Here is a 20,605-nt window from a genome sequence, read left to right as displayed (position 1 = left end):
TATGTAATTATGTTTCAGACTTTTGTAAGTCATTGAAGAGTCCTCTAAAATAACCATTTAGAAGGTTATCTGGCTATCTTTTCGCCTTACATTTAAATAAAACATTTTTTCTTGTGGGTACTTATTCTTTTATTTATTTTCCATTCTACAGTAGATAACTCACAAAATTGATTTTTAAACTTAGTAACAGCCATTAATGTTTTAGTATAATTTCAACAAGAATATTTTTATCATTTATACTGCATGTATACATTAAATATAATATTATATATATTTTTTTATTTATTATTATTTTAGTGAATGACATTTTCAACAAAACCGTTTCTTAAGTTAATAACGATTTTTATAAGTTAATTACAAATTAACAAAAAGAAATAAAATAAAATAAATAATTATAATAATGATAACTTTTTTAAATATAAATATGATGCCTTAAATTTATCTAAATAATTTTTTTTCAACTGAATAACAACATTGTACTTTTGGAATTGATTTTATATTTATTATTTATTTTTTTTTTTTTAATATAATATTACACTAGAGATCAGACATTATTTATATTAACAATAGAATTAAATGCACATTGGACTTTTTATTTAGAATTCGGTTTTTATGTATAATATTTCACCTGTTGTCTGACGCGTAAAACTTATATGTATTTAAAATTATTGTTTAAATATAAGTATTTATTATTTTTTGTGTTAAAATATTTTCTTTAATGAGAAAATTAACACACTTGTTTTTTTTTTACCATACTCTATGACTGCTTATTTTATTCAATTTGTCGAACATTATTTAAATATAAATTATTTTAATAGTCCTTAAACATGTATATGTGTATTATCAATATTGTTATCGTCACCATAATAATATCTTCTACAATAGGTAATAATAAATGTTGCCAATGCATATGATCTGCCCACTGTAGATAATTACATTTATTGAAAGAAACTGATCGTAACAAGAATGTAAAATATAGATTTTTGTTTTTCACGTATATTAAAAATTACTTATTGCCGTACTTTGTATGAATTTTCAAATATCAGAACAAAAGTACCAAGCTGACGAAAAGAACACAATGAAGAAGCATATTTTTTACGGACATTTAAAGCACATGTATGTGTAGTATGTATGCTTTTACATTAAAAATAAAATATATAAAATCAAATATTAAAAAAAAAGGTTTCTTAAAGTCCACAATCAAAACTTTCACCCCATTCACTGTATCGAGAATCTTGCTTGGTCAAGCGCTCCGTACAAGCAGCCAAATAACTGTCGTTTATTCTGTAAATTCCCGTGTTTGCTTGATACATTAGAGTTTCCAATATGCGTTCGTTTTTGATGGCTTTTGTAGGTAAAACAATCTTTATGAGTTCTTGTGGTGTAATGCGATGCAATTTGAGATCACGCGTAAGCCTTTCCATAATGCATCGGAATTCCAATTTCCCATCAATTTTAGCAGATGCTTTGACCTTTGTCTGCGAATAATGAAGTTTTAGGGGTTTCAATAAAACTTAACAAAAAGTAAATACATACTTGTACTTTATTTTTCGCCCATGCTAACATCGCCTCAAATTTCTTCACTTCTGACACTTCCAAGTTTCGACACATAATCATTTGAACCATGCTTTCGCTTAGGTTCAAAAATTCAACATTCTGGAAAAGTGCATAAGCTCGCGTTTCAACGAACGCCAAAATCATATTGACGAGTTCCGATGCAGATGTATAACGCCAGTAATAGTTTTCCAACGAAATCAGCATACTACAGACAACATCGATGCGCAAGAATTGTTTAGCATGATGAAAGCAGGCTTGCAGTAATTCAGGTAAATCATAATGTTCGGCAGCGCAAATCAAGCCTAATTTTTAATATATTACTTAGTATCAAAATACATAATAATTTGAAGGATTAACTTGCCAGGTATCGATATACAAGTTAGAGGACAGCTTCCAGTGTGTAGATAATCCAGAAGAACTCGGAATGTATCAGGATCAAATTCAATAATAGTAAATTCCTATACATAAATTTATAGGTCATATACCTTATTATATTACCTATATTAAACTTATTACATATTTAAAAAAAATACTAACCGTTTGTGCTAATTTCGCTCTATCAACTTTCTGGGCATCTGCACACACAGACAGTCTTGGCACAGCAAGTTGACCCGCACTTGCTTTATCCTTTGTTGATGACTCTTTAGTGTCTTTACCTAGCCAAATACATAAATTATTATCTCCATTTTTTTTAATTTTTGTTCAAGCGTTCAAGAGTGACTTTATGACCGAAGCCATCTCGGATTCAAATTAACATGATGTCAATCGATAACCAAAAAAAGAGTACTCGTGAAAACCCTAACTTTGAAGTGCAAGAAATCGATAGGAATGACTTAAATTCTGGGAAAAACATGAGATGGCTTGCACCGCGCTTGGTTAAATGAATCATAAGATCATATCGAATAATTTTGTTCATATCGAATGATTTTTAAAAATTTTATGTTCCTACAATGCATACCTGAACAATCCTGAGATGATGCCCACTTTTTCTTATCTTCTACATTCAAAGTCGTTGGATGTTGTTTCTTCATGGATCGACCCCATCCAGCTGTGATAGTTCCTAACCGGGAAAATGCTCTTTTTACCATAGGCGAAGAGGGGACACTTTTTGGTCGGGGAGATTCAATGTCTGGGACTTGCAGAAAATTCGAACTTTTTGGTTTTTGGTTTTGTGGCGAAAGTAAGGTAGGCACCGGTCTAGCAAGTAACTCTGCCACAGGAACTTGTGGTGACCCAAATCCAGTTTGTATTCCATATAACATTTCCTGTTTAATAGAAAAAAAAATTATCATCGGCACCAAAAAACTTAAAATAAAAGCATCTCACTTGGAAAACTCTACTCCTTACACCCAAGATTGCACGAACACCAATAAATCTGGCTTTTTGTTTAGACTGTCCTACTAAAAATACAACATCAAACAGATGTGCGTTTTGAAGGCAAGATGGCTCGGAATTCAGAAATACTCTTGTAAAGTCTTTAGCTAATTGATCGTAATCTTCAAACTGATCACGAACTGAATCCAATAACGGACTAGAGGGACGCATATGACCTAATGTAAAAATGAAAAGGTGTAAATAAAACTTGACTACCAATTAATTTCACACAAGAAGAGAAACTTTCTAATGGACAAAGTGCCGTATTAGTGGGAAGTTTCTGGTTGTGTGCAAACTTTAGATAAATTTCCACAAAACATTTCAGAAAGACAGCATTTCAAAAGCACAAATAAAACTCAGAAGCTCTGAAATAGTAGTTATCAAAAGAGAAAAAAAAAATGTATAATATTACAAAATACTACAAAGCATAAATAAAAAAGTCTATAATATTGCGAAAAATAAAAGAAATATTTGCTGTTTAATAATCAAAATGCATTTGGATTACATATACGAAAAAGAGTTTAGGAAAAGAATATGCATATTTTTATAACAAAAAAAAAAATAAAATAAATAAATAAAAAATATTTTAATAGAGAGTTGCATTGACTTTTTAATTACAAAATATTTTAAAATTACTCACAAGTGAGGTCAATCATATCAAAACTTATTCAAAATTATACAACTACATATTATTCAATTGACTATTGATTTTTGTGTTAGGAACATGAAAAATCTGTCTTCTTACTCAATGTTATTAAATATGTAAGATTTTAAGGAGGGATTACACCAAAAGCAAGAAGAATAGAATGATTTACATACTAGGCGAGACACTAAGCTGAGCACAGCAACTAGTAACTCGCATGCAAGAATCCTCACCGATTGGGCGCCAGCTTCCTCTTCTGTAAGGTTTTGGTAATTGCCCTGTTTCAACATGGTTTGCCAAATTTGAGACAATGTCCTCTAGCATTTGAGAACGTGTCCTTTCTTGCATTCGAGCAAATTTAGGAGCAGAGTATGATGCTCGTTCACCGTTTACTATTTTAGTTAAAATCCATTCCCTAAATTAAATATGCATGATTTTAAGCGTTCTTTTTTCGTTTGTTTCTTTTTGTTTTTATACCTAAACATTGGTCCCTTTTCGAAAACAGATTGTTCCCATAAATATGGCTTATATGCTCCAACTTCATCTCGTGTAACCACAGAAATCTCATATCGCGTAGGTTTTCTTTTAATACGCGCCGAAACTCTTACCTTTGGAAAAATATTAGTTTGATCATTCTCTTCTGTATATAAAACAATGAGTCTTACCAGAATAAATGTGTGCAAAAAATGACTTTTTATACAAGCAGGACTGAAAGCAGTATTGTCGGCTTCCAAAAACACAACACATACAATGTCATTTCCAATGTGCCGTTTTCTTTGCAATTTCTGCGGATCGTGCTTTTCATAGGGTAATAATGTCGAAACATGAAACATTATTTCAATATTACGCCAGTTTGTGTAAATGGAGTAAAGACCTAAGAATTATAAAAGTAATGATTGTGCATTAAAAAAATGTACATTATTTTTTTTACCTGTCAAATCATGGACTGTGTCTAATCCACCTTTATATTTATCAAAACCCCGTAGTCTAACCTTATCACCCAATAATTGAAGAAATTCATCAAATAGTGGAGAATTCTCATTATTGTCCAAAATTTGCTCCTCTGTATATTGACCTTCTTTCACATAAATAACTCCTACTTTTAGCTCTGACTTTATAAACACCTGTTAAATAAAGTTTTAATAGCTTATTGTTTATATTTTATTATGTTCAATAAGATTACCTGATCCAATTTGAGAAGCTCTTCAGGAGTGTCTGGTAATTGTCCTAATGTTAATGGTGGATTTAAGTTGACTTCTTTTCCAAGTGACCGAACAACTTCTTCTCTGTTGTATCTGTTTTGAAGAAAAAACTTAATGCAACCCAAAAATTAAAAAAAAAAAAATACAAAAAGTCATACCTGTCAGCAAATACACATGAAGCTGGAATCAAACCATGAACAGTGTAGGAAATCGCTCTTACAAGTATTCTAAATTGGTCGCGGTTATTTAATGTCTCCTGTTTGATGGACAAAATAACAGGACCCAAGTCTTCGTCGTTCGTAAAATAATTCCAATGTTCAGTTCCATAAAAATATCTTTCGTACGTCTCTTGTTCGACTGACGTAAGTTCAAACGCTTGTTGTTGTTCCCACTGTTCTTCTATTGCAGTTTTCTTCCTGAAAGTGTTTCATACATAATGTAGGTATGTGCAAAAGTTAAGAGTTTGCAGTTGTATATACCTTGGAACGTTATCTGAATCCTCGTCATCTTCGTAGAGCTCACTGCAACCACGGTCTAAGTGACCGTCGTTTGAACTTCGTGGATCCTCATGGTCAGAGTCACTTTCGTCCCAGTATGTGTTGTGGTTCAAAGCTATTTTTTGACGGGAACATTCAATCCAGTATCCAGGGGTTGATATCAAGTTATGGGGAAATTCTTCGCAAAATTCATCTGATACGGTGAAGATTCAAATAAAACATTATTATAAATTAAGTTTACATAAAAGATGAAGAAGATCGCTTATTCACTAATTATATTGTTCGAAGACAACAATTGTCACTCCTCACTGTAAGATATAACACCAAGCACTGTTTTAATTAAAGCCTGTTGCTATACTTACAAGCGAAAAGTATACCAATCGTATACCAAGTTCATTTCCCAATAATCAATTACATGATGAACAACACACCTGAACATGCCTGCGGGGGCAACGGAAATATCAATGTTGTTGAGCTTTTTCGTCTAGCTACGGCACAACCCAAGGATTGAGGCTTAAAACTGCGTAGTTGTTGCATAAAATCACTTGTTTCCATCAAAGCGACATCAGCAAAGTGTAAATCACACAAAATTTGATTCTAATAATTCGAGAAAATTTATTCCAAAAGATAAAAAATTTCTAATAAATGTATAAAAATTTGCTTACTTTGAATCTGCGTGCTCTTTTTTGGTTTGGACCTGTCAAATTTAGACCACAAGAATTGCAACGGAGACATTCTTCGTGGTAATAATTGTTTGAATATAGTGGCGACGGCTCTGAAAAGGAAATATTCAAAAATGAATCAATTACCGAGCCAGCGAGATTTATACTAAAGGAGATCAAAATATATATTTAGGTCAAGGTAAATATATTTTGCATAGTTTGAATACAAATATTATAGTATGGCGAAGGTCTGATAGAGGCAACAAGTTTTTAAGCTCATTATCAATAATTTTATTATTTAATGAAATATTTTCTGTGCTAGAGTAGACAACGTAGAAATGTTTTCTATGTAAGATAAGACAAGACAAAAGAAAATTCGTATAGAAACATAAATGTGAAAAATAATGGCGCCTCGTAGTGCGTATTGTATGAAAAATTCCTTCAGCTGTGATGTACATTCTATGAAGGAAAAATGAGGAGTTTTGACGATTTAAAGTAAATTTATGTTATGCAGACACTGAATGAGATTCTACCTAAACTTGTATAAAACGTTTCCATAAAGATTTTGCTCGCATTAAAGCTTATACATTTTCCACTTTTTTTTCTTGATCCACTTGAAAATAATTCTTATGTTTTAATAATATATCATAATGGCATTTCTTTAGAATTTTATTCACAGACGCAACAACATTATTTATTTCAGATTTTTTTTTTAACAAAGAGAAAAAATTAATATAATAAAAAGTCTTTCTTCGTTTTCACTTAGATGATTCACCTATTGTATTAAAACACATATGTCAGAAAAATTAGTGTGAACTTCAAAAATCTCTCTATTTTTACGTACATGTCTACATTTTTTTTTGTTAGCCAAAAGGATACGCTGATACGCACTCAGAAAGAAGCTTTTCTCTGTACGATTCAACAAAAATTTAACGTTTTATGGAGAATGAGAGAAAATTCATTCTCCGAACAGGCGAAGGAATATTTTCAGTACGAGTTTTTCTCCCTCTATGTCTCACTCACAGTGTTCTCACTCAAACAGTGCCTACATACATGTTGTTTGTAATACGTTGCGTGGTAGCCTAATCTGGAGAGCAGGACTTGTAATGATGCTGTATGTAATGAAAAGCTTTTTTTGTTTTTTTTTTCTTTGATGAAATTTGGTAGCGTTTCATATATAGAGTTAGATATAGACATAAAAATGATCATTCTGACAAATTTCTCTTGAATAAATGAAATACCAGTGTTATTTACTTACCTGTTTGTGTACTTGAGTCAAAAAACGTACTTGTAGTTTCAATAAACATTGAATGTACCGTACCATCTGTAATTTGAGCACACGAATCTCTCCTTCCTCGATATCTACGATCGTTAGGACTGTTTTAATTATACAGCGAAAATTCTCAAGGAAAAGGATAAGAAGCTATATATTACCTAACGACATCATCACTCTGCGAGCTTTGACGTCGAAAGTTTCGGCAACGAATCATTTCTTCCGTGGTGCTGGTTCTTCGAAAGCCACGTGCAATTAGAATTTCTTCTGTGGTTGATTGTCTTCGTATTGCTCGTTCTTGTCGAACTGCTATCTCAGTTGGGGGTCGCGCACAAGGACTTGGATCTCTATTATGTTGATAAAAAAAAAAACTTGGTTTATAAATAATTGACCTTGGCAGTACCTTGCAATTACCTTGATGAACAACAACTACTTGATTCTGGCGACCTTGGTAGACGACCTGCCGCTGAAGATTGTCTTCGTAAGCGAGCGCCTCTTCTGGGACTGACATCTCTTTCGGGGTTTCTATCTGGAGATAAATGAGTTCTGGAATCACGACGTCCCCTACAGGAAACAAAAAAATAAATCCAAATTCAGGTTAGAAAATTTTGACGAGGTGTATTCTTATCACTACCGAGATGCACTATCTGGACTAAGACTATCTCGGCGAGCCTGCCTTTCGGAGCTGTTATCTGTTTCTGGACTAATCATTGATTGTGACTCGCGTCTACTCCATCCACCAGGTGGAAGACTTGATTCATCATAAGTTGTTGCCTTAAAAGAATGAAATGTAAATTTTCGAAGATATCAAGGACATGGACTATGTACCTGTCTTTGTAATCTTGAGTGCCGAGGAGCTCTATCAGGACTAACACCAACTCTTGAGTCTCGTCTATTTTTCCTTCCGCACTGTGTTGTTGAATCACGACGACCTTTGGGATATGTTGGACTAGTGGCAGGAGGAGTTACTGAACTTACCACCATGATTGGAGTTGGAAGAGCCTGACATCCTGTGTCAACCAAACCGCTTTGAAAATTTTGTGAAGCACTATCTGAAGCAGTTGAGCTTGTAGATGGACGTTGCTCCTGACGAAAATTAGGTATATCTGTAGCCGCGAGAGAATCACGCTTTTTCCTCGTATTATTTCGAGGGGTTATTGTGTTTGGATATACTTGAGAATCTCTCCTTGATGTTCTTTGTCCTGAATCGCCAGATCCTCTTCGAGAGTTCTATTAAAAAAAAATCGTTAAGCTTCATGACAAATAACTTAAGGGAAAATTTACAATTTTATTGTAGTATTCATTAGCTAGAGCTGTGTCTTCTTTTTCACTTGGACTCTCATGTCGTATCCAAGGCTTAATTAACTCTGATGCATGTGAGTCCCTCCTCGACTTCATACTTTTAATACCTGAGTCCGCACTCGATTCTCGACGCTTTTTTAACGAAGGACCAGTATTATTGTTTTCGTTATTGTTTCGACCCCACGGTAAACTTCTTGCCAGATCTGCTAACGTCTCTCTTCTGTTTAATTGAGGTTTTTGGGAACGTTTTGAGCCACCACCACTCCATTCACGCAAAATATCGGTCAATTGAGCCAGCGAGCTACGTCTTCGTCGGTTACCTTAGTTAGAAATTATAAATACTCGGAAGGAATTCGTAAAATACTTTTAAATATTCTATTTACTCAAGGGCGGGGGAGAAATGTCCGGAGGTGGCGACGATCCATCAATTTGAGCAGCAGAATCTCGTCTTCCACCTAACCTTTGTTTCAAAGTTGATTCTTCTAGTTGTTCCCTCACCATGTCATCCCAACCGTTTCCGCCTTGCCAGACCAAACCTATTAATTGTTTAATCATATATCAAAGTCTGATTTGTTCGAAGGCTATTTTTTATTAACTTACCGACTTGATGTGACATAATAGGAAGGTTACAAACAAAACAAATTGCAGTCATGGTCCTAAAATTTAAGAGCTTTCGTCAGAATATAGGTAAGGCAAATTCAACTTTTTCAAAAGAAAATAGCAAAATATAGTCTGCAAAAAAAAGTTAATTGCTCAAGCAATTAAAGCTATACCCTAGATGTAGTTGCCGTTCACAACCGCAAAATTATAAATAAAAATTTGTAAGAAATCTTCATGTCATTTAATTCAAATGTATATAGTATATCGCGAGTCATACTATGATCGGGACACTCGAACTATGTGCAAAATATCAATTGAGTAGAACAAAAACAAAAATAGTGCAAAATAAAGCAGTGATAGCAAACCAAAATGCAACAGCAGATATTTTTAATAATTTAGCAAAAATAATAAGAACAACAAATTTTAAACAAATTTTAATTTCAACCTGTAATGACGTAATTTTGCCATATTTCATATTTGATTAGAATTTAATTGATTAACAGCCGTATATGTTATATAGATAAATTTCTAATGGATCAAAAACTTTCAGCAAAACATTTCCGAGGGAGGTCATAACATTGTTTTACATTAGAATACTTTCTAATTCCTTAACATTTTAGAATATAATACCTGTAAATTTAATTGAAACAGAAGATTTGTTTTGTTAAAAAAATTTTAAGTATGTAATATTGAAAACCGTTCAATTTTATCATTGGAAAAAAATGAAAACATTTTCCAAATACTTACATTGTCTGTATACTCTTCAGCCAATTACACTTAAGAATAAGTTGTATGTAAAATATTTTAATTTGAATTGTTTTTCAAAATAATCTCTCTTTTTTTAATGTATATATTATACTACTTAGGTATATATATTTTAATGTGAATGTAAAGCTTATATTAAATTTCACTGCATGCGTACTGTCCTTTATATATAATACAACAGGTTTATGTACTCCAATACCACATCATTTTCCCAGGACATCTCTTTACCGTGTATGAGCACTATACTGCACACAGCGAGGTTTTCGTTTGCTATTTTTACTTTCAGCTACACAGATATTTATAAATTGTTTCACGAACCACTACACAGGTACGAACTCCAGATCCTTTCTCTTATGTCAATGTTGAAAAAATATGCTGTTTTTCTATCTCAATAGTTTTTCTTAATTATGAAATTGACTATATTGAACACTTTTTTATTTTTAATTTTTTTTTAAATCTAGGTATGACCTTTACATTTTTTTTTTTGTGAAAGAAACCGATATCTAAATCACTTTTTTAAAACCAGGATGAGGTACTTCAAGTATAAATACTTTCTTTGAACAAAAAACTATCAATAGAGACGCCTAAAGTAATTAATATATTTTAAAACTTTTTACAAATCAGTAAGTTAAAATTGAATGTTAAACTTATAAACGTATGTTAAATAATTTTAAACTTCTCACAACAATTTTCCAGACCGTACTGAAAAGCGTGCGCAAAAATTTTCCGTTTTTATAGCCCAGCAACTGGTGTCAATTTTAGAGGGGAACTGAGACAATTGTGATACATAAGGCGTCTACACAGGATAAAAAGATACATTAGGCAACTGTTGATATATGTACAATTTGGTACAGGAATGTGTGGTTTTTATTTGTCCTCTATATAAATGAGTCGTATATCAAAATTTCGTTTTCGTTTGAAACGATAATACATGTATATTATTCGATAAACATATGAAAACCAAAAAATTCAATTCACCCTTTTGAAAATGAAAATTACTATATCTTTTATACCTATTAGGAGTAAATTAGACCCATATCTTTTGACACGATCCTCGCAAATAAATTAGTTTTTTTTTTGTAAAATAGCAAATTACAATTTTGCATCACATATTGTAAAATTTATGTTAAGGATGTTGAAGAAAAATAAAAACAGTTTGTTTTATTTACAGCAAATATTTATTTTCAAAAGCTTGCTTTTAACATTTATTTAAAGTATATAGCTAAAATGAAACTTATGAGTACAATATTCAAAATAGATTTATAAAGTAAAGTATTTGTATTTTTGTGATTGGAACTAAAACATTATAATAATATTAATAAAAGAGGACACAAGAGCTTACAGAAATAATAAAATTTACAATATTGCGATAATATTAAAACTAATTTGTTTGTTTTTGTAAATATCTCTTTCGATTCTCAAAAAACTTATTTAAAGTGTTTTTTTATAATTACATACAAATAAAATGTAAGCAAAAGATCAAAAAGCTATGAAAAGGAACAACAATTGTTAATGCAACACAGGATAACTGTTTAATGTAATGTAAATTCAGCTGCTTTATTAACCTTTACATAATATCTATATTTATAGCTAAGGTGTTTTGTTTGCTTGCAGAAATAAATCAAATAATTTTTTTTGTGATGCAAATTTGTCTCTTTCACATAACATTTTTTATTGTGTAATTTAATAAGTTATTAAAATATTTGTTTACTGGCAAGTAAAGTAACGTGAAAGTTTCAATTATCAGTATAAAAATAAGTTACATATATCCATTGAAACTTCATATTGTAAGAAAATAAAAGTAATGCTAAGGCCCAGTTTATCTTACTCGAGCAAATATTTCGTCAACTAGTAAGACCAAGTATTGAAACAGAAGGTTTTTCCTACAAAATCTTGGTTTTGTCATAACATTTTTTTTTATCGATTCAAAGGTTTTTAAATATTCATCTTAGTATGATTTCTGTTTACAATATTCAATTTTAAGACATGTTGTGATGAAAGTAAATTGGCAGTTGTATGTTAAGTTTCTTAAATTTTTCATATTTATCTATTAAATTTTGTGTATGGACATTCTTTTTAATTTTTTAATATTAAATTGTTGTTAAAATTTTCAAGGAAATTCACGACTAAGTTTACTTTAAATTCCCAGAAATCGAGCATTAATAAAGTGGTAAACATTGACCTTTGTTGCCATCGCTTGTGCTTGAAATTTTTATTACGTTATTGCTCCTCTGAGTTTTTGTGTGATTATATGAATTTGATTTTGAGCATTATACGTATTTTAGGCAGTGATAATAAATACCCTTTTTTCGTTCCCACAACTTTCCATACATTTTTTGTTTTTTTTTACGCTGGGATGACCGTCATGACCTACCTAGCTCAAGCTCTATTTATTATCAAGCATTTTTTCAATTGAAAATGTTCATAATGCTATTCTTGGCTGTTACTACTAATAAATACTATAGATTATAGGAGTATAAATAAAAAAAAAAAACAAATTATAGCATTTGATTATGTAACTGAAAATATGGCTCAAATTGTTGATACAAAAATTACTTAAACATCACTTCATGAATGAAAATTAAAATATATATAAGCATTTTTATCTTTCTTTGTTATTGCTGTCGAATTGTAAGTTGAAAGCTTTTTAAAACTGATTGCTGAACAATGACATTAGTTAGCTCTCTACATATAAACAATATCAAATGTTGAAAAGACTTGAAAATATTTGTGAAAGTTCAAATATTTTTTTTTACTAAGCTGCACAATATTTCTTTGATGCACTTTTAAACTATTTATGTATGTACCTATATATATTTTTCTTTTATTTTAAATAATAAAATTTCTTTGTAATATTTAGTATCATTCTTTACTTTGTCGTTTCTCTGTCAATATATATATTTATATTTTCTAAGTATAAGAATATTATAGAGTTGTTTGATTCAAAGAATATATTTTAAAAAAAGACTTTTAAAGGAGGATGAGATATAGAAATAGCTCGTAAAGTTCTTAAGCTTCTGTCTTTTTCTTTTCCTTTTTCTTCTTTAAGAACGAAGGAGTCCGTAAGCCGCGCTTCTTTTTCTTATCTTTCTTGGCCGAACCTTCTGTCGAAACATCCTGCAAATTAAAAAAAGAAGTTAAATAATAGTTAACCAAATTAAAATTTTTTCATTACCTCTTTGCTGCTGTGTGAGAATGTACTAAGATGAGCTTCGGAATGATCACCATTCTGAACATGTTCTCCTGAAATATAAAAATTTTTGTCAAATAATGTGTTTTGGGTGTTTACATATATTGCCTATGCTATTTGGATAGAATTCAAATACTCATGCAAGAAAAAAACGCAATTACAATAAAAAAAAAAAACGAGCTAGCTAATTTAGAGAATTAAGAAACTTTTAATATTTATACTTATCATAAATACGCTATGAATTTATAAACAGTAACAAAATAGTCAATAAGCGAGAATTCTCATGTAATATTTTCTTTACTGTTGTTTCTTATCATTTTTTCACAAAAAATTAAGTACTCAAATACTTTACATAATAATATAAAAAATACATTGGTAGAAGTCAATCAGTGAATGATAAAAATGAATGATAATGAATAGAAAAAGGAAAGTAGCATGCTACAAAGTGAAAACGAAAAATAACTAATTCTTGCAGTTTGGTTTAGAGTAAACACTGCTCTCAATATTCTCATGAATGGACAAAATTTCTTCGATGTCATCTTTCATGCGCTTTTGGCAGTTTCCTAAATCCTTGATGCTGTTGCTTTGATGGTCAACAAAATTAGTAATTGTTGATTTGTCATCACTTGTTTTTACTTTTGTCACCTTTGTACTCAGAGTGTTGGCTTTTTTTTCGAGCGGAACCCATAAGCACGATGCATGATTTTTGTCCTTCAATTTAAATGCACCTTTATTTTCTTTAGTGAGGAAATTCGTGGCATTTTGATATGAGCTTTGGCTTTTCTTGAAGTTCCACGATTTCTTTTCTTGATTTTTGTTGGGGTTACATACTTGTCCAACTATGTTTTTTGTCTTGGTTCGTTGAATAGTAGTGGTAAGTGGCTTTTTGGCTTTCGGTAATGTTGCGACACGAAAAACGGGTATTTTGGATGAAAGTGGCGTACTAGATTGTAGTTTTTTAGTTGAATTAACAGCACTAATTGCAGTATATCCAGCTTCGTTCTTAGCTTTAGGTTTGTTTTTAATTTCAGTTTCGATTTTGTGAAAGATGGTTCCTTCACTTGTATCTAGTTGACCCTGTTCTAATTCAATAAGAATGGCTTGCTCGAATTTGTTAAGGCCTTCAAATGTTTTGCGTCCTTTAATTATTTCTAAATCATTGTTCAGACATTCTCTTAGCTCTTCATTATTGTTTGCATCGCTTTTTTCGTTAATCGGAGACTCGAAATTGTATCCCAAATTTGCGATTCGACTGTAAAAAGCTTTAGAAGAGGATTGTGTCGAAATCTGGTCAATTTTTTCATCAACTACTTTCAAGAGATCAGAATGAATTGATGAAAGTTCTATTTGTGGATTGATGTCATCAAGGCCGAATGAATTGAATGGATTATCTTCGTCCAATTCCTCTGGTTCGCAAAAGAGTTTTCTTTGAGTTTGCTTCACATTTGCCATTCTTCCAGCGTATGGCAAAACAATCGGACTGTTGTCAAGCAAATCACTATATTTCTCATTGGAAAATACTTCTGTCAATGATTTGGAACGTCTAATTGGAACGAATTTATTCGAATATTTAGGTACGTGAAAGTGAGTTGGTTGAATGAATTCCGGTTTTGGGAAACCAAAAAAGGCATTTGATCGATAAGGAGTCATTTTGGGGTCCAGTAGGAAATTTTCAAGTGTATACGTGTCACCCGTAAGATTGTGCCGAGGATCTAATTTTCGAATACTTTGAGAAACAACTGCAACAAATAAGCGTGTTAAATGATAAAAAAGCTTGAAATGTTAATGAAATGAAATGAAATGAAATGGTATGATAATGTGAAACTTCTACCATTTTGTGCGTCATTTAGAGTATACTGGTCAAAATAAATAAATATAAATAAATACCTTTGCCCTTTTTACCAGATGCAGCCTTTTCTCTATTGATAAAGTCAGCATTTGCTATAAATTAAATTATAAATTAAGACGTGCAAATAAACTAAACTCTATAAAATAAAACAAAATACAGATGCACAAAGCAAATTCTAAACACAACGAATTCATTTAAACTTAAAATGATGTTCAGAAGACAGTTTTTGAACTTACCATCACTAAGAACTACCTCGGGCTGACTGGGTTTCGGCGCATGTTTCGTCTCAATTTTGATAACGTGATGCTCTGCAATGTGAAAATGCAATGAAAATAATCTGTTTGATAAAATTTAAAGTTCATGAATTACCACCATCGGTTTCCGAATGATTGATTTCAGGGCTTTTAATTTGACCAGATATTTGTAATGAACTGAATGCTTCAGACTCTGAAAAGTCTGTGTCAGTATCTGAAATTTATAAAAAAAAAAATTAGTAATATATTATACACGTAAAAATTAACACTAATGTGTAGGACTTACAGTCACCGTGTCGTTTTCGTTCAACAGTTTTCTTGTATTCGTTTAATTCATCGTCAGTTACAGAGTCGAATGGATTTTTAGCATACGGGGCCTTATACACTGTCGCGTTATGCTGATAACCTCTTTGAATGATGCCCTTTGACGCAGCTCCCATCAAAACCACATGATCCCCTGTTTCGGACACTGTAGCATCTTTCATTCTAGCTGCTTCATCCCATGAAACGCCTTCAAGGATGTGAGATTGAGGACCAGCAGAAATCTTATCAGCGCGGCGATTATCTTTGATCTATTCAGGAAAAAGGTTATTTTTTATTTTGTAATGTTTGCTGGTAGAAAATCTGAAAATACCTGTTGTTGAATCTTCTTAAACTCTTTCGGGTTCGTGTTTGTTGGAACAAACTGTAAAGCATGCTCAATTTTCACCGGAGTGGAATGATTAGGTGAACCGTCGGCAACCCACTGAAAAAGATGTTAGCGACAAAGTGTAAGATTAGTTTATGGTTTTTAATTGTCTTCGTGTAAGTTGAGTTAGTAAAGTATTAGAAGCATTTACATTTTTTTTATGAATGTGCCTAAGATTGTTTGAAATGATGAAAAATGTCAAAATTTCGGGTTCGAACATAAATTAATCTCATTTTTGTCGCTAATCACCTTTATTTTTTGGTTTTATTACAGGACAAGGACCAGACGTTTCCTAGGCACACCCATAAAAAGATATTTTATACTGATAAGAATTACTTTATTAACACTCATTTTCAATCTCTGTGCTACAAGACCAAAACTTTATGTTTTAAATATTGTTTTACATAATAACATAGGGAACTAGTACAGTTTTCGTTTAAACTGTTTTCCTATAGAATATGCATTTTTGTTTATTCCTTCACACGTTATAATTATGTCCTAAATTATTCTGGGTGTTTCACAAAGTTTTTTTTCTGGTAAATTTTTTGGAATGCACGTAATTTTTTTTCTTCAAAAAATAGCAGTTTAAAATATATATATTATTTTTTTTGGTAAGAGCTTTAATGATGAAACTATTGAAAGCATTAATTTTATTTATTTAGATTGAGTATTTGATATCTAATTGCATTTTCAAGCTTTTAATGGCACATTAAAAAAATATGTATATTCGAGTAGTACAGAAGCATATAACTTGAACTATTGTTGAAGCATTTATTTTATTTTTGCAAAGATAAATGTGCGAAGCTTCGCTTTTAAATCCTAAATATTTCAAAAAAATCTAAATATTTTAAATTGAGTTTGGAATCCTCGTCAAAATATGTTAATTTTTCTTATCTTAATGTTTTAATGCTTGTCTTCAAATTTAATAATTTCTACCTTAGTTATTTTTTTCGGATCTGGGGTTCCAGTCTCCAAAATTTCCACTTTTTGGTAAACATTAGGAGAATTCAACCACTTGTTACGTTCTCCTCCTTTTCGTAGATCAGATTTCTTCCAAATGCTAAACAAAAAAAAAAGATAACCCAAGATTAAATTTTGCTCAATAAAGATAAAAGAATAAGCATACCCTTGTTTGTAAAGTTCCTCTTCCTCCAAAAGATATCCAAGAGAAGATACTGCTGGCGGAAGTTCAACATCGTTTTTGGGTTTCGGCAAGTCGCCTTTGATCAATGGATTGCGGTAGATGTAGCCGGTGCGATAACCTGCATTATCCAGCATTCTCATCAAAGCTTCGAATTCAGCACCGCCAACACGCCATTTAGGAGCCTTAAATGACGGAAGATTTTAGTTTTGTTTGAAAGTTTAGCTCAAAGATAAAGTAAACAATACCTGATTTGGACGCTCTTTGTTATCTTGTGTTGCAATTGTTGATCCCTCTGGTGGCTTCCTCGATTCGTCGTAGATAGCTTTGCGAGTTTCCTCGGGAATCAAAATAAGATTATCTAATCCAAGTGGAAGTAATTTCAGTTGGGCTTCGCATGCCTGAATAATGTGATAGGTAGCGAAAAATGCTTCTTCAATCGTTTCACCACAGCATAAGGCACCATGGTTTGACAACAAGAGAATCTTGGAGTTAGGCCCAAGGCTACGGATAAGCTTCTCTTTCTCTTCTGGTTCATAGATACCACCGGTGTAAGTATGAACGGCTATTTCCCCGAGAACAACTGCATCCTTCGTCAATGGCAACAAGCCACTTTTAAGCGCAGAAACAGCTACGACAGAACTAAATCCAACATAGATGATACAACGGATATCGGGTCGTGCAGCATGTACGGCTGAGTGTAGCAAAAAGTCTGTAAAAAAAGGGTGTATGTGTATCAGAGGAAATTCGTCAGAAACCCGGTTGAATGCTTACGACTAGTATCTATGCCGAAGTTGGTGGTTCCTTGCTCCGTGACTGAGCCTTGCATGTCAACTTTGTTCAAAGAAGATGCCGTAACTTCGTTATAAAGCAACCCGTATGGATTGACCAAAAATAATTCTTGATCTGCATTCAAGCGAGCGGTGATCTGACTGCCTAAGCCCTTGGTCCATCCATACAAATCTAAAAGCCGAAATGTAGATGCAAGTTTGCAACGCAATATTTTCTCTCCTTTTTCGTAGCCCATAGCTTCTACACCTCTAATATCGTTAATTGGTACAACGCAATTAGCGCCCTTGAATACATTGCCAATGCGGGCTGCCGGCACTCCCATAATGTCAGACAACTGTTGTAGGAGCCCTGGGGGCCCTTCACGTATCTGCCCATCAACAATTCGTTCCAACTCTTCACGAAATAGTCTTGAATGCATGATGGCCTCAACACGCTTGCGTCGCTCCATTTCACGCATGTCCTACAAATATTTGTTTATTTTTTATTGTTTCAATTATTTTCATTATTTTTGACATATTTACTTGTTCTATATCAGCTGGGCGTTGTTTATTCTCTTCATCCTCTTCATTGATGGTTCCATTAGTGTATGATTGTTCCGCTTCCGTCATTTTTAAGCTTCTGAAATACAAATAAAAACGTGGATTAGTCAAAATCCAAACAGCAATTTCTCCTTTCTAATAAGATTGTTTTTTTTTATTTATTTATTTTTTGTTACGATTAATTGAATAGGTATTCGTTTTTTATTCTACATTGGGGTTTCTCCTCATATAGTCAATATACATCAAATAATCCCTGTTATTTTTATACTTTACGCCGTGTATTTACATATAACACATATTATTATCATTCGTTAGTCGCATAACACGCGCTCTCTGGCACTCTATGGTAACACATTTTCTGCATTTCCATTCAACATTAAAAAAATTTAGTGGTAATAATCGCTATTAATCAACTACCTAGACTGTCGTATAATTTTTTTTTTCATATAGGTACACAGAATATTTGTATGTATATGGATGTACAGAGGTTAAACGAGGAAAAGTTTGAATTTTGGAATGAACTATGAATTTGGATGGTAGTTTTACTTCCAATCTAATTGACCTATTTAATTATTTTTTAGATTATTTTCATTAGGTTTTGGCGTTTAAGAACTTTGCCGAAAAGTTTTTGGTTAGGAAAATTCGATGATGACCGATAGGTCACAATGCTCCATTTTGTTTTATTTTTAGATCTGACTTATTTTTCCACAATCCGAGTTACTTTTGTCAAATGTTGTCTTATTTCTCGTACAATCCGTCGTGTTTTGTTCTAAACGATAAGTACTGATAACAACATGCACTTAATAATCGGTGGAAGAGAATTGATAGTACGATTTTTTTCTTTCGAAACCTGTTTTAGACTCTGATGTCATTCTGCCACTCCCATTCACACAAATTGTAGTTTTCTCGTATTTGCCGGGTATGGTTTTGTCAAGCTTCTGTTTTCCTTTATGTTTTCTCACATGAATTATAGTAAATTCATTGGCATCCTTGGCATTGGGACTTACCTTTAGTTTTGATGTCGTTTTTCAATAAAAGGTATTATGCGATGTAATTGATTTTTTACTGCGTTTCGTCTTCCTCGTCAAACTCTTTTCCCGTTTTTCACATTTAATACAATCCTGGTTATTATATCGACTGCTATCGATATATCAGTATAAACACTATTGTTAAGCACTAAAATTTGTTCTTTTTACCGAGAAGATTCATTCAAAACACAGTATTTCTCAAACGAAAAATAATGCTAGGGCGAAACGACTAATGGTGAATATGTGAATTGCCCTTTTGCTGATTCGTGCCTTTTTTTGGGTTCGGTGACAGAACTTTGTTGTTTCCCAAACTTTTTGCAGCACAGACACGCGTTTTTGAGGCTCTTTTGTGTTTTTCGTCACTAATTTCGGGATTTTCATGGATTTTTTGCTATAATTGCACCAGAATTTTCATGCAAAAATATGATAAATTGGATTTTTGTGTATTTTTTGTTGAAGTACCTGTCAAAATTTTGCTTTTTTGCTGATTCATTCGATATTTACGGTGAAAATTTGAATATATCGTCCGTTATTAATATATAAATTTCATTCGTCGTCACTCTAGAAATCTTCTAGAAATTTTGTCTTTGATTTTAATTAAAATTACGATGTTTTCTTGTTTCCTGTGCATTTAGTTTTTTGTCTTTGCATTGTTACGTTTTTGAACACCATCGACCAATCGGAAAGACATCGCAGTTCTTGCAATGAAGAAAAAATTTTAGGTAAGTCTGCTTGTTACATTAGAATAATGAAATTATATGTTTTCATCGGTTTTCGTCTCCGGCGTCTGTAGCTCAATGATGCGCAATGATCGTGTTTTTACGTGTCGGAGCCGAATACTGCAGTAAAACGGGAGTCCAGACCTTAGCCATCTTTTCCCGAATAAAATTTACGATCAAGTAAGAGAGCAAAGGACTTCTTACGGAAAGAATATTTTCATTTTCTTCTTTTCGAATTTGTTACAAATCTTACAAATACGCATACCCTTCTCTACTTTTAGCAGATTTTATTTTACCTTTTTTTCAAATTTTCTACAGTGTGAAAATAACAATTATCAACTTAGAAAACACAGAAACAAGTCCATTATATGTCTTCCTAAGTAGTTTATCTCCAAAACGAAAATTAACGGACAAAGAGCCTTGACTGACTCCCACCAATACCATAAACTTCTCGGTCTCTTATCTGATTTCTCCTGAATTTCCTTGATGACACATCTTCTTTTTGCCAGACTTTGCTTCTCCCACTTACC

The 20,605-nt window shown here is 32.2% G+C and overlaps 2 protein-coding genes across 4 annotated transcripts; both read right to left on the bottom strand.

The window, feature by feature from the left end:
• Positions 1 to 1,063: 1,063 nt before the first annotated feature.
• On the bottom strand, positions 1,064 to 10,397 carry LOC134827846 (uncharacterized). Its single transcript, XM_063840694.1, has 24 exons — positions 9,858 to 10,397; positions 9,111 to 9,166; positions 8,894 to 9,046; positions 8,493 to 8,830; positions 8,037 to 8,438; positions 7,843 to 7,982; positions 7,623 to 7,772; positions 7,370 to 7,555; positions 7,194 to 7,297; positions 5,939 to 6,048; positions 5,705 to 5,870; positions 5,256 to 5,466; positions 4,935 to 5,192; positions 4,758 to 4,869; positions 4,506 to 4,698; positions 4,240 to 4,448; positions 4,052 to 4,182; positions 3,808 to 3,989; positions 2,884 to 3,107; positions 2,516 to 2,822; positions 2,095 to 2,213; positions 1,919 to 2,015; positions 1,537 to 1,859; positions 1,064 to 1,478 (listed from the first exon to the last, which is right to left on the bottom strand). Coding segments are annotated over exons 1-24 (4,464 nt in total). The 5' UTR covers positions 9,860 to 10,397; the 3' UTR covers positions 1,064 to 1,187.
• Positions 10,398 to 11,319: 922 nt separating this feature from the next.
• LOC134827543 (protein hu-li tai shao) lies at positions 11,320 to 19,596 on the bottom strand. Of its 3 annotated transcripts, XM_063840235.1 has the most exons (13): positions 19,336 to 19,596; positions 18,311 to 18,407; positions 17,772 to 18,249; positions 17,246 to 17,709; positions 16,983 to 17,182; positions 16,793 to 16,916; positions 15,803 to 15,913; positions 15,455 to 15,740; positions 15,284 to 15,382; positions 15,151 to 15,222; positions 14,953 to 15,006; positions 13,051 to 13,118; positions 11,321 to 12,992 (listed from the first exon to the last, which is right to left on the bottom strand). In XM_063840235.1, the coding sequence occupies exons 2-13, from the start codon at positions 18,395 to 18,397 to the stop codon at positions 12,885 to 12,887; spliced, it is 2,151 nt and encodes a 716-aa protein (XP_063696305.1). In that variant the 5' UTR covers positions 18,398 to 18,407; positions 19,336 to 19,596; the 3' UTR covers positions 11,321 to 12,884. The 3 variants fall into 3 exon arrangements, with proteins under 3 accessions (XP_063696306.1, XP_063696305.1, XP_063696304.1); XM_063840236.1 differs by lacking the exon at positions 14,953 to 15,006 and having other exon boundaries at positions 11,320 to 12,992; XM_063840234.1 differs by lacking the exons at positions 11,321 to 12,992; positions 13,051 to 13,118 and adding an exon at positions 13,352 to 14,804.
• Positions 19,597 to 20,605: the final 1,009 nt, after the last annotated feature.

The sequence above is a fragment of the Culicoides brevitarsis genome, chromosome 1, assembly GCF_036172545.1.
Source record: "Culicoides brevitarsis isolate CSIRO-B50_1 chromosome 1, AGI_CSIRO_Cbre_v1, whole genome shotgun sequence".
Classification (NCBI taxonomy): Eukaryota; Metazoa; Arthropoda; class Insecta; order Diptera; family Ceratopogonidae; genus Culicoides; species Culicoides brevitarsis.
This window is presented reverse-complemented; position numbering and strand designations above follow the sequence as displayed.

Coding starts and splice junctions, on each gene's coding strand:
- LOC134827543 (XM_063840234.1), bottom strand. CDS start 18,397: ATGACGGAAGCGGAACAATCATACACTAATGGAACCATCAATGAAGAG. Junction 18,250..18,310: donor GCCCAGCTGATATAGAACAA/GTAAATATGTCA, acceptor AAATATTTGTAG/GACATGCGTGAAATGGAGCG. Junction 15,383..15,454: donor ACGAAAACGACACGGTGACT/GTAAGTCCTACA, acceptor TATAAATTTCAG/ATACTGACACAGACTTTTCA.
- LOC134827846 (XM_063840694.1), bottom strand. Junction 5,871..5,938: donor AAAGAGCACGCAGATTCAAA/GTAAGCAAATTT, acceptor TCGAATTATTAG/AATCAAATTTTGTGTGATTT. Junction 3,990..4,051: donor GAAAAGGGACCAATGTTTAG/GTATAAAAACAA, acceptor TATTTAATTTAG/GGAATGGATTTTAACTAAAA.